The following is a 16,370-nucleotide window of genomic DNA, read 5'->3' on the forward strand; positions in this document are numbered from 1 at the left end:
CTGCCGAGCCGCCCAGGGCATCGTCGCTCTCCAGCACCCCTCTGTGCTTCGCCCCGCGCAGCTCCCCCTTGGATTTCCAAACGAGCTTTACCATCCTGATCATCTCGGGCAAGTCCCAGGCCAGGGTCCCCTGCTGATAACCGGGCAGGCTGCCCATGGGAAAGGGCATCGGCTCTTCCCCCGTCCTCCTCCTCCTGCCCGGCTCTGCCGCGGGGAAGAAGCGCTCCAGCACCGGCATCCTGCCCCGCGCCCCCCGCCGGGGAGCCGCAGCCACCCCCCGGCCCGAGCAGCCGCGATGGGCATCCAGAGCGGGGCGGGGGCGCCCGGCCGCCCGCCGCCGCCGCCCCGCGCAGGGGGCGCGCCCCGCTGCCGCCCGGCCCCGGCCCCGGCCCCGGCCCCGCGGCTCCCCGGGACCCCGGGTCCCCGGCCCCGGCCGCGCTGCTGCGGCCGCCCCGTGCGCGCCCTCAGCCCGCCGCCAGGCGAAGCGGCTGCCGGGCAGGCGCGGAGCCGCGGCTCATGCCGGCGCCGCGCAGCGCCGAGCCCCGCGGCGGGGGCGGGGGCGGGGGCTCCGGCCCCTGCTGCCGGCGGGGGCTGGCGCAGCGCGGATCAAGCCCGGAGCGGCCGGGGCCGGGGCCGGGCGGTCGCCCCTCGGGCCCCGCGGCGTTGCCGTGAGGGCTCCTCCGCGCCCCCGGCTGCGGGGCCCGGGCGGGTTTGGGCCTCCCGAGCGCAGCACGCGGGGTCACGGGTTCGCGTCCCGGACCGGGCAGCTCGGCGGCGGGGAGCGGGGCGGCCCTGCTGGCAGAGCCCGGCCCGGGGGAAAGGGGGCAAAAAGGAGAGCGGGGGAAGGCAGCGGGTGGCGGGCCGTTACCGAAAAGCGGGAGTGTGTGTGTATGTGTGTGTGTAGGGGTCTCCCCGTTACGTTGGCGGCAAGTGCCACCTGAGTGGGTTCGCATTAGGCCACTGCCTGGTGGCCGTGGTCACTCGCAGGCTCCAATGAGAAGACAATTATTCACCGCAAGCCTTTAACAACAAGGTAAAAGGCTTGGGTGAGCGCTCTGTCTCCTACAGAAATGAGGTGGCTGGCGTGCCAGGGCTGAGCGGGGCCCGGCCAGCACCTGCCTCAGCGTGGCCGCTGCCTTTGGCCAGCACCACAGCCACCCAGGACCCCGAGGTGCCTCACTCTTCAGAAGTTTCATTTATTTTGCCTTTATACAAACTGTTGCTGTTGGTACTGGTCTGTCCCCGAGCCATTACTCCTTACAGGAAAGGTAGTCTCTTGAACCTGTGCTTAGCTTTCAGTAAAATCACAGAAGACCTAATTGCATTTTAGTGGATGTTATAGTATTTCCTTGCATGCAACGTGATGTTTCCTCTGCTCTAGGACCGTCTGCCACACTTATCTGAATGTTCCCACCTCGAACTGGCAACTCTACTGTTTTCCAAAAACCAGCCTTATTTTGACTGTAGGCTGCAGTGCTGTAGTGCTAGCATACCACACTTTCAGTTGACTCTGTCTTGAAAATCGTGAAGTGCTTCCAAAGAATTATACCATTGTTGTACTGTTATTTTGCAGAGTCCTTAGCGTCAGGATATCCTGACTCTTGGAACAAAGGGGTTAAGAACAAAGAAAACAAATAGATGATACACAATACAGTAGCAGAAGCATAAACATTCATACCGTGTATGGTTATAATCTTGTGAGAAGTCAAATTTTACTGTTTTTATGTTATATGGCTTATTAGGATATATCAGTTTTTTCATATTAGTACATGTTGTGCAATTACTTTTTAAAGCAATATTGTTTCTGTTAGGGATAAACTAGGCAACTGAAGTACAAATTGCTTGAAGACAGACTCGCCTACTGAGCAAGTTAGACCTCATCCCCAAACTACTTTATTTTGGTTTTGAAGTACAAGAAGTTACATTAACTTTTTTTTTTTTTTTCCAGTTATTGTTTTTCATCTTTGTTTACCTCTGCACTTCCTACTCCCTGCTGGGACAGAAGCAGAAGTGCCAGAAGTGCCAGAATACCGTGAAAGAAAGTCTATCCTTGTGGCATTTCCAGCTTGACTGCATGCAAAAAATACCAGATATCTTGGAAGAGAATGTATTCACAGATACATGCCCAGCCCAATGTTTAGATGAATGTCTGAATGTTTAGGTGCTTAACCACACTTAACCACCAAATCTCCTGACTGTAGCAATAAGTAATCTTCTGAGTTTTTAAAATCTACACTATCTTTTTATATCCTTAAAATTGTGAAAAGTTTTGTGTTGACTGTGGTTGGGTCACTTGAACACATACCTGCCTTGTGGATATGTTCAGGCAGTCAGAACTGAAGAGTCAATTGTTGAGGCTTTTTTTTCATTTACAGTCTACAGATGCAAAGCAGGAGGCCAGTCAAAAAACAAAGTGAAAACATGATCTGTTGTTATAGATGTATTATTTCAAGAAACTACGTAATAAATGTAGCAGGTTGTGTCTATTTTTTTTTTTTTTCTGGGGATGTCAAATAGTGTCAAATAAGAGTGACTGCTCTAGATAGCTTGTAGTTTCTTTCTTCCTGCTTTCTGGTCAGTTTAAGGATCAGCAGTTGCAAATAAAAGAAATAAGTTGTGTAAAAAATGTCTGGCATTAATGAGTCTACCTGTAAATTAATACATCTGATTCTTACTGAACTTGTGCTTTGAAATTGTACAAGATCCAATGATTAATTATCCTTAACTCATCTAAGATTTCTGCTGTGATTAAGTGAATTTTCTTTTGTCTTTTTTTTTTTTTTTTTGTGTGTGATTAGAGTGGAGCCAGATCAGCGCTACTTACAAGAAAACCTGAAAGGTCTATATATGATTATGAAGTTTTTGGTATCAAAAATCAGCTGTAGCATCACTTTCAGAGACTTTCAAGAGACAAAATCATCAGAATTTGCAGGTTCTGTGTTTCTCTGACTTCAGCTGTGCTGTAATGTTTTATGCAGCTTGAAGATGTGACCTCGACATAACACTTCTCACTGCACTTGGGAAAAACCATCAGAATTAAAACATATACTCCTACACAGAAGTGTACCCAGCCATTTGTGACTGTATTTAAAGCAGTCCTTGAACAAGGTTAGCTCACCTAAAACTTCTCTTTTGCCTTCTCAACTCCAGCAAAATTGGAAGGAAATCTTTGAACAGAGATGGATCACTTCATTGCTGCTAACTGCATTTCTTGAGTCAAAGAAGCAGGAGTGATAACAATGGTAGTATAAATATATTGGCTCTGGGCCTTGTTCCTCCTGAGAAGTAGTGCCAATGGACAGGCGATCAGAGTCAGCTCTGAAAACCTGACAAAGCAGTGCTTATTTCCACAGGTAGACATGAGAACTGGAAAAGACTTGAGGAAAGGAGTATTGCGGCGGGAGAAAAGGGAAGGGAGTAAGCTGGCACATTAATAGCTGGTGTTTCATAATTGGTGTGTCTTAAAAAGTTTTACTTGTTTGCTTATTCACTCCAAAGCTATGTACCAAGAGCAGCAGCAGCAGAAGTGCATGCCAGATGGTAGAGGAAGTGCCTCGTGTATCTTTCCAGTCTACTGAAGCCTGCAGGGCCTTCGTTAGCCCACTGCTCTGGTTTTCATTGCAAGTCCCTTTCTTCCCCTTTTTTCTTTTCCCTTCTTCAAAGAAAAAGGAGGGAGTGGGAAAGAGGAAAAAAAAAAGAAAAGAAAAGCCATGGTTTAAACTGGCAATAGCACCATCCTTTTGGCTTTGAGCTACCCTGGCCTGTGCCAAATACACTGTCTCCAGCAGCTCTCCCACAACAAATCAGGCCAGACACACAAAAGCTGTAAAAAAAGAATGGTGAAGAAAGATCCTTGATTCTCCCCTCTAGCCCCCCAGCCTTTTCCTTTTGCTTCTCTCCCCAAGCTTCACTGCCCAGCAGTGACCTCCTCCTGCTTGCCTGTACTGTCAGTGATGCCGGGACCTCCAGTCTACAACTTTGCTGACAGCTTCCTTAGAGCAGAGGCATCTGTGCCTTTCTGTATTAAAAGAACAATATAAAGGAGAAGCTATATTCTGTTTTTCCTGGCACTTCTATCTGAGAGCCAAAGTTTGAAAAACACAAATTGTTAGCATAGCAGATTCATCACTAGAAGAAATTGTCTATCAGCTTTGTGTCACAACTGACATTAGTGCATTCCAAACTAGATACCTGAAAAGATCTGATGTTGTCCATTTATACAGTACATTATTAAAAATAATGGAAAAACAGACTGCCATTTTTTTCAAAAGTGATTAGCAAATGTTAAGTACTCCAAATTTAGAGAGCAGTTTCAAAGATCTTATGATAGTGATTTTTAGAAAGTGTAAAGCATGTGTCTTTAGATGGCACTCATTAGCAGAATCGCCTCTGTCCTTGGGGTCACAGATTCATACAGAGACAATAGGACAGGCATTTGCCTAGGGTCAGAACCAAGTGATGATACCATCAATGGCATCAAACTTTAGAAGGCTTCAGGGGTGTGATGTGAGTTTAAGAAATTAAAAGATTTCAAATAGTGAGATGTCATTGTAACACATAAAGAAAAAAAAGGTGCTGCACTTTTGTAGGGCAGCATAAATAGAGAACATAAGAGTGTGAACAAATAACATTTAGAAAAGACAAGGGAAAAGAATGCTGGAGAGGATTGGAGGTTATGACAGAGGAAACATAAGCAGGCAGAGCTGTGCAGAGCTTACACAAATTTTTCTAATGACCTCCTGCTTTAAAAATGAGCTCCTGCTTCTTCATTGCTTTAAAAATCTTAGTATAATTGTCTTATTCTTTACCCCACATTTGTCTCATTCCAGATGTTTATAATTTTAATTTTATTCTTATTAATAAAAAACAGTTGCTCTTAGCTGCCTCCCTCTGTTATTACTGGTACCTTATTACATATGAATATTTTTGTATTTATTTGAAGACAGTTACTATGTCTTTGCTCCAGTCTGGACATGCTAAGTTCTCTAAGCCCTGCATCAGAACTTTTTCCCCCAACCCTAACATAATTTTAATATATTATTTTTATTATGAATTCTTAACAATGTACTTACATATTTTTATGCGTACTCAAGGTACATAGTAGGAGATTTTGTTTATCTGCTACCAACCCACTGTTAAGGGTAGTGAGATGAATTTCTAATGGAATGGTAGGACGCACTGTTTATTATTGCCTGAGCTGGATGCAGCACCACTCCTTGAGAGCCTCACCTACTGGGAAATGTTAAACACAGTCAGCACTATAGGTTCATGGTGATCTTGTGGATATTGTGAATACTTGATCAGACTCCTTGGGAAAAGGTTCTGGAAATGGAAGAGTGAGGATCACTTGAGTTCTGTAGGGCAAGGAATCAATTCCTTTTTCATTCTTAGCGCATGTGAGATAGCACATTTTTATGATTAACAATTTGTACTACTAACTAAGCAAAAATGTTTGTGGTAAAGGAATAAACAGAAGTCCATAACTAATTGGAAACAGTGAGGTTGTGTAATTTTTCCATTGCCTGCTTTGGAGAATTAAAAGTTCAGCATATTAACTAGGATGCTTCAAATCTCCCACATTCTATGGGGCTTTAAAGGAAAAAACAGACATAAGAGATAATAGAGTCACATCACCTATAAACAGTTATAAGAAAACAATGAAAATAAGCTGCTGATCTTCATTTACTCTTTTTACTCTTTTTTTTTTTTTTAAAGGAGGAATAAGGAAATTGCCAGCTCTACGTTTAATTGTATTGCCCGATGTATCTGACAAACTCCATGTCCTCCATGAATTCTGACACACAAGCGAGATTTACCTGAGCCAAGGCAAGCCAAGAGGTTTAGGAAAAAACTCTTTGCCATCCCCAGAGAAAGCTCTTATGCAGTGATCATTGTAATGGTTTTGCATTGGATACTTAATAATCAACAAGGGTATTAGAGTGGGAGGCTCAGAAAGCCGCATCTAGTTGAAAATGTAGGTAGAATTCAGGTAGGCTTAAAATAATAACTTATTACATGGGATAGTGGAAATGCTATTTATCTTTCTAATTGTCCTATAGCAGTAGTAACTGCAGCATCCTGCAGGATTCCTTTTTGCGAACAGTTTAAAAAAAGACTGAGTAGAAAAGGGGACTAACCAGATGAGAGATGCATATCGCTTAAATACGTCACTAATATCGAACAGTCTCAATGAATTCAAAAGGATTACTGCTGCCTTTAAAGCTGAGCACGTGCATACATATTTTCTCAAGTAGAAGATAAGAATCTAAAAATTATGGCAGCAATGTGAAAGATGAGAGATGTGTCACATTTGAAATATTTCTTCTTTCGCTTATTACCTCAATGAGATTGTATTAGTGGCTGTATAGCCTATCGTGTCCTTGCCCTTTATGATACATGGAAAACACTAGCAACTATGATTTTGTCTTTTCTTGTCTTTTGCCATTATGAAAATAAAGTGATTAGCCAAAAAATCTTCATTATCTATTTTATTTAGTTTATATTTTTTGTCAAAGAAAGCATATTACAGTAAGAAAAAATGGGACATAAATAAAGTGATAAATGCAGAGGAACAATAGGGCTTGCTTCTTCACTTGTAAATCAGATATTGCAAGATCTGATCACTAAATTTTTCCTTTTAGCTTTTCCCTGCTTGCATCATGCATAACAGCAGCGTGTGCAATTTGCTGCAGGGATGGAGAGGAGATAGAGATGAGGAGTCATGGGAAAGGTCTAACTGATGCACAAACAAAATAGTGAATAAACTAAGCTCCCTCTGACCTAGATTCTCCTGACTGCAAAATCAGGCCATATTTACTGTAATCAAGATCTTAGCGTTTCTTACAAATGGATTTGTGTAAATGTAACTCCACTGGTATTAGCAGCTTTGGACCTCTGGTATCACAACTGTGCTGGCATTTTATGACTGTGCTATCAAACCCCATTAATAGTCACGCAAACATGTTGGTTCTTTTTATTCACTAGAGCTTTCACTCCAAATGTAGTCTTGATGCTGCAGAAAGAAAAAAATGAGTAGGTAGTATCTATAACTGGTTAAAGGCATCCACTAGGTTTGCAGATGGAAGGGAGGTTTTCTGGAAAATCTGTTTCTCTCAGACTTATTTGGGCAGGCTGCTCTCAGTAATGTAGTTCCAGCTGTAGTATGCTTTCCAAGATATCCTGACCATATGTAAAACCACAAATGTTTTCCAGTGTTTCCTAAGATATCTGCTACAATTTGCTTTTCAGTCCAGACAATCACACATCATTTTGTAGGGCTCTGCCCAGCTCTTATGACAGGAATATATATCTAGATACCCAGTGCTTGTAAGATACTTTATTTGAACAAAATGCCTGATTGATCAAAATTGTGGTAAAAGAAGAAAGTATTCAGGTTATTCTGACAAGACAGCCATGCAAATGCTGTACTCTATGTATTTTTTTTTCCAGACCTTAGCAAGGCATCAAGATGTAAGATTTGGTCACAGTATTGACATCCATAAACAACTCTTTCCATCAGTAGCAAAGTGATTTCAGAAGTTTTCAGGTGGGAGAATCAGGAAGAAATTTCCATTTCCCTTTAACTATCTGTTCAGTACTTTCCAGCCCAGGCACTACATCCGCCTGTGCTTGATCTATTTTTCTGAGGTCCACAATATCATATGTCAAGTCAATTGGAAGACATGCCTGTTACTTCATCTCAGAATTTTAAGACTTTCGGGTTGTTCTCTTTAGCTTGCCCTCTGCTGACAGAAAACCTCTAATAAGAACAACAGTAAACTTTTCAGCAGTCTCTGGGGGAAAGAGAATGCTAAATGTGAGAGTGTTTTCCCACACGCATTTTCAGCTACTCGCCTTTGCACTTTGAAGATGCTTTATTCAGAAACCAAGCTCAGATTCTTAGAATGATAGGCAGTGTCTTGTCTCTATAAGCATGGACTTAGCAAAATGTCACTCTTTTTGAAGTCTGCAAGGTACCGATTGCACTCAGAACAGTTTACTGAAAGACTGTGTGTCTCCATTAGCCAAGGAAAGAAAACTTCAGTGCTCAAAGGAGCCAGGGACAACCCTACTCCCCAGTTCTGTATTCACTTTCCATTTAGCTCTATTCATAAACCTGAGCATTTTGAGAAGCGGAGATTTTACAGAATCTTTGTTACTGTGTCCTAAAACTAGACTAAAAAAAAAAAAAAAGTTAAATGATGGTCTATTTTATCTTCTTGCTAATGTTGGCTTGTTTTTAGTGGAATACTATGCATATATTAAATAACTGAAGTAAAATTATTTCTGTTATTTTTATCAGGAACTTCTTATGCACTTCAATGAAACCCATTACATAGTTTTTGCTGTTTTTTTAAAATATAATATCAATGTTGAAGTAATACCAGATGAAACTGGTTTCAACCACCATTAACTTTGGCTTTTCAGAAAGGGAAAGAAATCCTCTGGTATTTCCAGCCTTGGTTGGAACGTTGGCACAGGAAACAATTTAGTGGGGCTAGCATGCAAGGAAGTGATGTAACTTTTACCAGATTGTGTGACTATGTGGAAAAAAAATCAAACATCAGTTGGCCTATCACCCTATTAAACCACTAGTTTCCTATGCCAATGAATTGGAAAATGAACTGCATCTCCTTTGCTGACATTTGCCATCTGCATCAGCTGCTTTTTTAACAGCTAAATCTCAGGATTCCAACTATGCCATCACATGTGCTTGTATAACTCCGATAGGAAATACTTATTTAAGTCTCATTTTTGCATGAACATGTACTTCCTTTTCTAGTCACACAGTGCAAACAGAAGTGCATGCTCATCTAGGACTGCCTGCTGGTTCCTTAATATTTTCATTTAAAAAACACAGTTCCTTAGTTCAGAATACAATCGCTAACATAATAAAAACAGTATTAATGGTAGCAAGTTGGAAAGCAGAATTTGTTTCATGGAAATGCCAGATTTTCTTTTTTATTAGAAATTAGAAGTTAAAACCAAATGTCCATCAGACAGAATTTAAAAAAATTCAATAAATTACTTCTGAGAAAGTATTTTTTCCTTTTGATGTAGCAAGTATTCTGCTGAGATAGCTTTAAAACACTGCATTAGAATTACAGATTCTATAACCTGATATTTGGATAACATTTAACCTGGTATTTGAATAACATTTGAATAAACATGTTAGAATATTAAAAACTAAATAAATTAACAAAACAATAGGGAACAAAAATTACCAGAAAAGGTCAGAATGTGGTGCTAGTTGTTTTCTTAACAAAATGAGAAATGAGAAGCAACTTTTCCTCCCTGAAAAAAATGTTAATTTTTTTTTTCCTGAAAAAACTAACACTGCTTTTTCTAATGCAAAACTACTCCACTGAAAAATTTTCAGCTAGCTTTAATAATCTTAGTGAACATTTTCTATCTGAAAGTATATGGAAGTAAGGGTGAGCACTGGACAATGCTAATGCAGGGTAAAGAGATCAGTGGCTTGCAGGTATGCTATATGGAGCACAGAAGAGACAGGAATATTTGATAGCATCTCTGTAGTGCTCTGAAATAACTTTGATCCAACAAAAAACAGACTTAACAGCTCTGAATTTAATGCCTTTTCCTGTGGCTGCGACCAATGGTTTGGGATGTATCGTGGTAAGAGGAACCAGCAGAGTTTTGCATGTTGAACCAGTTTTAAACTATGGAGAGGTAAATGGTCAGGAGTGAAAGAAAGGTAAAGGAGAACTATCCACATTCAGTGATTTGTATCTGTCTACTACAGTTAATTATTTTTTTTTAATTGAAAACTCTTAGTAGATTATAAATTTAAATCTCAAAGGCAAATATGTTTTATTTTATTTAACATATACATCAGTTTTAAGTTATTTTTATAGTTTCCCTGCAACATTAACCAAGTATAACTTTCCTAATTGCTTTTTTTGTTGTTGTTGTTTTGTTTTGTTATTACTAAATGCCAATATACCTCAGTGTGTATGTAGGTGTGCAAATCAGTTTGGATTAGACCAGTTTGGTAACAGATGTCTGTGTGGTCAGAGCCTCGTTTTACTAGATGTTTTAAACAGGTTCTAATTTTCATTCAAAGCTCAGTGTAAGAAACAGGGAGACTTTTACAACAACAACTTTAGATACCCAGCTTGGCCACTTAAATCTTGAATAGGATGGTCACTGAAGATACAATTCAAAGTACCCAAACTCATATCTGTATCTCAAAACTTGTGTCTTGTGTCTGGTTCAAAGAGGAGCCTTGCACAAATAGCTGGATAATCTAACCAGCCAAGTTTTGTGCTGTTATTTGGGTAGGCTGCTTGCACCCTAAATTACAATAATGCATAGTGGGGTAGCATTTGGCACAGACTAAATGCACTAAATTATAACAATTGCTGTTTAACAATTGTTTAGTAGAATTCATCACATCTTTGGCAGAAATTCAAACAACCAAACTTTCCTTCTTTTTGTTTTGAGGTTCAAAATGTTCCATTGCTCTCTAAATAAATAAATATTGGAGACAGCTGTGATCCTCAGTTTCTGTGGAGATCAGAAGCGGAAGGCTGAGAACAGTCAGGAAAGTGCTACCCTTCAGTTGTTTCCAGGCAAAAGAATCTGATGAGAAAATCCTCATCTTAGGTTTTCTGTCTGAATTCCAAGATACTAAGATAAATTGTAATAAACATTCAGAAATTTAAATATTTCTTTTAATAAAATGGACTCACCAAAGCTTTGAAGCTTTGCAAGTTATCTACTTAAACATATCAGTAGTACTGCTTGAAAAGAGACCACCTGATGAAACTGAACCGCCAAGCCATTCTCCATCACATTTGAAAAGTCAGGGCAGTCAGGAGAAGTCCCTGGTCACTGGAAAAAGGGAAACATCACTCCCATTTTTAAAAAGGGTAGAAAGGAAAACCCGGGGAACTACAGACCAGTGAGTCTCACCTCTGTACTTGGGAAGATCATGAACTAGACCCTCCTAGAAGCAATGTCAAGGCACATGTAAGAGAAGGAGGTGATCTGCTACAGCCAGCATGGCCTCACCAAGGGCAAATCCTGCCTGACCAATCTGGTGGCCTTCTCTGACGGAGTGACTATATCAGTTGGCAAGGGGAGAATAAATAATGTCATCTACCTGGACTTCTGTAAGACCTTTGACATGGTCCCACATGACATCCTTATCTCCAAACTGGAGAGAGATGGATTTGAAGGGTGGGCCATTCAGTGGATGAAGAATTGTCTGGATGGCCACAGTCAGAGAGTTGTGGTCAATGATTCTATGTCCAGGTGGAGGCTGGCGACAAGTGGTGTCCCTCGGAGGAGGGACAGAACAGTCTGGGGCGGGTGCTGTTTATATATCTTTATCAATGACGTAGACAAGGGGATGGAGTGCAAGTCTGCAGATGACACCAAGCTGAGTGGTACAGTCAATACAACAGAAAGAAGGGATGCCATACAAAGGGACCTGGACAAACTTGAGAAATGGACCCATGTGAACCTAATGAGGTTCAACAAGGCTAAGTGCAAGGTGCTGCACCTGGGTCAGGGCAATCCCAGACATGAGCACAGACTGGGAGAAGAACTCATTGAGAGCAGCCCTGAAGAGAAGAACTTGGGGGTTCTAGTGGACAAAAAGCTCAGCATGAGCTCAGCATGAGACAGCAGAGAGTGCTTGTAACCCAGAAGACCAACTGTGTCCTGGGCTGCATCAACAGAGGAGTGTCCAAAAGGCCAAGGGAGGTGATTGTCCCCCTCTGCTCTGCCCTCATGAGGCCCCACTTGGAGTAATGCATCCAGATCTGAGGACCCCAGCACAAGAAGAATGTGGACATGTCAGAGTGGGTCCAGATAAAGGCCACGTAAATGATCGGAGATTCTGGAGCACCTCTCCTATGAAAAAAGGCTGAGAGAGCCAGGGCTGTTCAGCCTGCAGAAGAGCAGACTCCAGGGAGACTTCATTGTGGCCTTTCAGTTCCTATAAGCCCACTTAAAGGGGGCTTGTAAAAAAAGATGGAGAACATCTTTTTACTTGGGCAGATAATGATAGGGCAAGGGGAGATGGTTTTAAACTAAAAAAGGGGAGATTTAGATATAAGGAAGAAATTCTTTATTCAGAGGGTGGTGAGGCACTGACACAGGCTGCCCAGAGAAGCTGTGGAGGCCCCATCCCTGGAGGTGTTCAAGGCCAGGCTGCATGGGGCCTTGGGCAACCTGATCTAGCTGGTGGCATTCCTGCCCATGGCAGAGGGGTTGCAACTGGGTGATCTTTAAGGACCCTTCCAACCCAAGTATGTGATTCTGTGATTCTATGAAAGTATAAATTTTACAAACTCAGACTTCAAAGTTTTAGAAAACAGCAGTGATAATGGCTGTATGAATATTCATAAGAGAATAACTAAAACAGTCTTGTTTTCAGCAGCTGTCACAATAACTTCTCTTATTTATGGGGGTTCATTTTATTAATGGCATTTACTCCCTTTCCCTCTCCTTTAGACATTCTCTGTGGGGAAATAATAGACAAAGAAATGTGCTTTTCTAATGGTCTTACATCTCTACAGATGTCAGCACAAGAGCATCCAAAAGATATGCCACACATTACATACACCCTCAGCAAGTAGTGGTTTTTTTTTTTTTTTTTTTAAATGAGTAGATACAAGTTAACTCCCTGCTGTCACATGTTGCTTGCATGATCCTAAGAAATTCCTCTGGCTACATCTAAGCTGCCTAAACTCAGGAGGTTTCTTCCAAACTTCCAGGTTTGATGTGACATAGCTCAGTGCTGGGATGAGATCTGGAGCCTACTTCTCCCTTCTCTCTTGCCCTGATTTCTCTGTGAAGAAGACCACGGATATAAGCTGCAAAAGCACCATGCTACACTGGATAATGTTGGCTGATTAGGAAACCAGGACTAGGTAGCTTATAGAGAATTATACCTACCATGTTGTATAGCTGTAACTGTTTTCTTATGGTTAACACGGGAATAGTATTACTTCAGAGGAAGAAAGCAAACATAAATATGCCATGAACAATAAACCTTTAACATAGCTTGGTAACAGAGGCCTTATAACTCTTAGATGCTGACATATTTTTAAGGACCTGGTTTCAAACAGCTATTCTGAACTATTATAATTTATAGCTATATGGTCACCCTTAGAGTGTAAGTGTAATTGGCAGGAGTGCACATAAAACAAATGCATGTTGAAATGTAACACTGTTACCACACTTCAGAAACGATGGTGTTTTCTTCAGGGAGCCGAGTAGGAGTTTATCACTTTGCAATGCCTGTGAGTCATGACAGGTAGCAGTGGCAGCTCTGCATGACCTTGAAAGTGTTATATCCCCAGCTGACCTCCACGCTTGCATCTCAGGTTGCAAGATGTGTGTAGCCTTCTCCTGGGCCACGTGTGGACAGGGACAGAGTGCTTGCAACCACTGCTGAAAACCACAGCAGCAGGTACAAGTGGTGTTAGGTATGTCCAGGTGTCAGTCCACTTGTTATTGACAAGTGTCAATAACGTCTATGGCTGCTTTTATTCTGAAGAAGTATTTCAAAGATTTTTTTTGTTTTTTCCCTTTTGCACTCGAACATCTTTTTCTCTTTTATTATTTTGTGTTGTCTTGCCAATAATATCTGGCCTATTAGATGAGGAAACTGTTACAAATTAAGGTAATAGCTACCAGCTCTGCTGTCCACCCATGGCTGAGGAGTGGCCACTACTGAAAAGAGATGGATACAAAGGCTATTTTTATCCATGTAACTTGGCTCTATTCTGAGGGAAATTTTAAAATAGTATGGTGACCAAAGCAATATTTTGGTCAGAGAAGTGGGCTAAGGACCAATTCTAAAAATAAACTTTAATGGTGACAAGTAATGAGGGCTCTGTGTATTGTTTGCGACAAGACATTTCCCTTAATTTACCATAGAGAAGAGTGCTTACCTGCTTCATCTTTTATTTCAGCCCCAATTATGACTGATAGGTCAACTGAATAGAAGCTGTTAGAAAAGGCAGCCACAGCCCTCACTTGCAGCTCAGACTGTGTTGAGCAAAACCATAGGCCTGGCTGGAGGCAGAGATGCTCTGGAAGCCAGACCCGCTCATGCTGTCAGAAGCTACCCTGCCTGGCCTATCAGCAGCACTGCATGCTGCAGCACTGAAACTACCTGCAACTGATCCTTGTGCTTAGCTAACTACCAAAAAAAAATGCTGCTGATGCTGAGGCAAGCCAGTTTGCTGAGTGAAGGGATGTGCATCTCTGGGAAAAGCTAGTGCTGAAACACTTTTCAGCATAAGCTAATCTGTATGAAGAGCTGCAAAACATTAAGGTAGGGAGGCAGAAATTCCTGTATGTGATCATTCTGCTCCAGCCAGCAACAGTGGCTCATTCCTGGGCAATACTAATGTGCAGTAATAGAACTTGAAAAATTGTCATTATCAATATCTATAAACAATTTACATGCATTCATGTATAATATTTTCCACATTACAGAAGATATTTGTTTCAATTTGTTAAATTTTGCTGAGAGCTTACATAGAAATCCTCCAATTGTGCTACATTAAAAAGCATGTAAATGTATTTAATCCCTTTTCATTATAAGATAATAGATTTTAAAGCATAGAAGCTGCAGATTTCTAAGAAGACTGATGATTTGGGTGTCCCTATTCCAGACAACCCAGTCTGAAGTACCCAAATTAATTGATTTTCAGGAACTAATGAATAATTATCATCTGACTAAGAAGGATATCTTTTTAAGGAGTTACACATTGGTATCATAAAATCATTGCCTGAGGTTTTAAGTTATGCTAAAAAAGGTGTAATAGCTGAGTAAAAGGCATCATCATTCCTTAAAGAGCCAAATTTCCTTAAATACATAGTATTACGTTTCTTGGCTGGACTAATTCCTCCCACATCGTGGAATAGTCTCTGCATTCACAGAGCATGTCTTATTTAGTGATTTTTCTTCATTCATTTATTCGTTTTTTATTAATTCAATACTGCCCAATGAGCATTGTATATTTTCTAGAAAACATATCCCCCTACTGATACTCATGTATATGCAGTATGTATGTTGTGCACTCATAGAAAGACAAGGCAAAAAAAACACTCACTCCTACATGTGCACTTGTAGGACATTGAGAATTAAAACCATAAATATGAGGTAACATGGAATTCCCTCTGTCTGAATTACCTCTGCTCATTTTTAAAAACTGAAGGTTGGACACCCATTGCAATCAAGTGTTTTAAACATTTTTTTTTCTTTTTTTCCCTATGATTAGGATGTGCTGTTTTTAAATACAACTCCTCAGTAGAATGGCATAAGAAAATTTTGAGCAGACAAGTGAAAAATGTCTCAGTTGTCTGATTCTTCACATGTGAGCCCCCTCAAATTCTTAATATCCTCTTTTATTACCCTTTCTTATTCTCATTCCTATTTCTCTTCATAGAAGAAGAAACTCTTGAGCTAATCACCTGTGGCTCCAATAGAGCAAACACAAATAATCAGTGATTCATGTGAGGTATTTTCATTGCTATACTATGAGCTGAAAAGAGCTCTCAAAATCCTTGTGTCTTTCTGTAGGCTGTCAGAAAGCCTCAGCTATGAAACATTCTTACTCTGGACATATAAAGGTACAAAAGACGTAAGGAGAAAGCATGCTGCTCACCTCAGGATGAGCCTCTATGTGCACAGAATGTGAACAGAATTTACTACTGTCAGCACTGTGCAATATATATTCTTTCTTTAGAGCTGAGACCCCTCATTTGCATTCTTTAATTCCACCACTATACTACTGATGCCATTTATTGCCCATTGCCTCCTGTTTTAAAAATCCTTTTACCTTCTTTTCTTCTCCTAGATAGAATTCCTTCTATGTAGTGATTTAATGAAGTGAGAGAATACTGCTCAGGCTTCAGAACTGGGAGATTTTTATTACAGAGTTCCATAATTTCTTTGTAAGTGTATTTAATATGTTGGATCTATGTGTGAAAAAATATGCATGAAAGTATGTTGGATCTATGCATAAACATGACTAAACAAGCCTAGAATCTTATGAGTCTTGATATTTTGGCTCAGTATCAGTCTCTCAAAACTCTTTTCTAACTTCACTCACCAAAACCAATCTAGAACTTCAGCCAGGGTTATCTATTTCCACATGTAGACAATGATGGAAAAAGGGCTTACAAACATTAACAGCTATTCCATAATGATAAGACAACAAAATTAAATATCTCCTAAGAGCTCCGGTAGATTTTTTTTTCCCCATATAAGCCTAAGGAATTACACTGAATCCTAATGTGAAGCCTAAGGAATTACATAGCCCAAGTTTCAGGGGACAATTGATGACAGAAACAGTAATTACAGGAAAGGCTACCTCAAAGAG

General features: G+C 40.9%; 2 protein-coding genes across 6 annotated transcripts in view; one reads left to right on the top strand and one right to left on the bottom strand.

Moving 5' to 3' along the window:
- The window catches only part of PDE7B (phosphodiesterase 7B), a 179,502-nt gene that overhangs the window by 84,423 nt on the left and 78,709 nt on the right, over window positions 1–16,370 (bottom strand). Inside the window, exon 1 of one of the 2 annotated variants that reach the window (XM_080585394.1) lies at window positions 1–388. The exons of the other annotated variant lie outside the window; for it this stretch is intronic. Within the exon in view, the coding sequence (XP_080441520.1) occupies window positions 1–238 (238 nt within the window). The 5' untranslated portion in view covers window positions 239–388. Of the gene's footprint in view, window positions 389–16,370 lie in introns of those variants that run through there. 2 annotated transcript variants of the gene reach the window in all.
- LOC308192145 (uncharacterized protein) overlaps window positions 296–16,370 on the top strand; it is a gene marked incomplete at its 5' end in the record, with an annotated part of 94,789 nt that continues 78,714 nt past the window's right edge. For 3 of the 4 annotated variants that reach the window (XM_080585404.1, XM_080585401.1, XM_080585403.1), the window contains one exon: window positions 296–16,370. This exon is cut by the window's right edge. In XM_080585404.1, coding sequence (XP_080441530.1) covers window positions 296–904 — 609 coding nt within the window. In that variant the 3' untranslated portion in view covers window positions 905–16,370. The other variant, XM_080585402.1, reaches the window with a different exon arrangement.

This window comes from Anser brachyrhynchus, assembly GCF_964034855.1.
Source record: "Anser brachyrhynchus genome assembly, chromosome: 3".
Classification (NCBI taxonomy): domain Eukaryota; kingdom Metazoa; phylum Chordata; class Aves; order Anseriformes; family Anatidae; genus Anser; species Anser brachyrhynchus.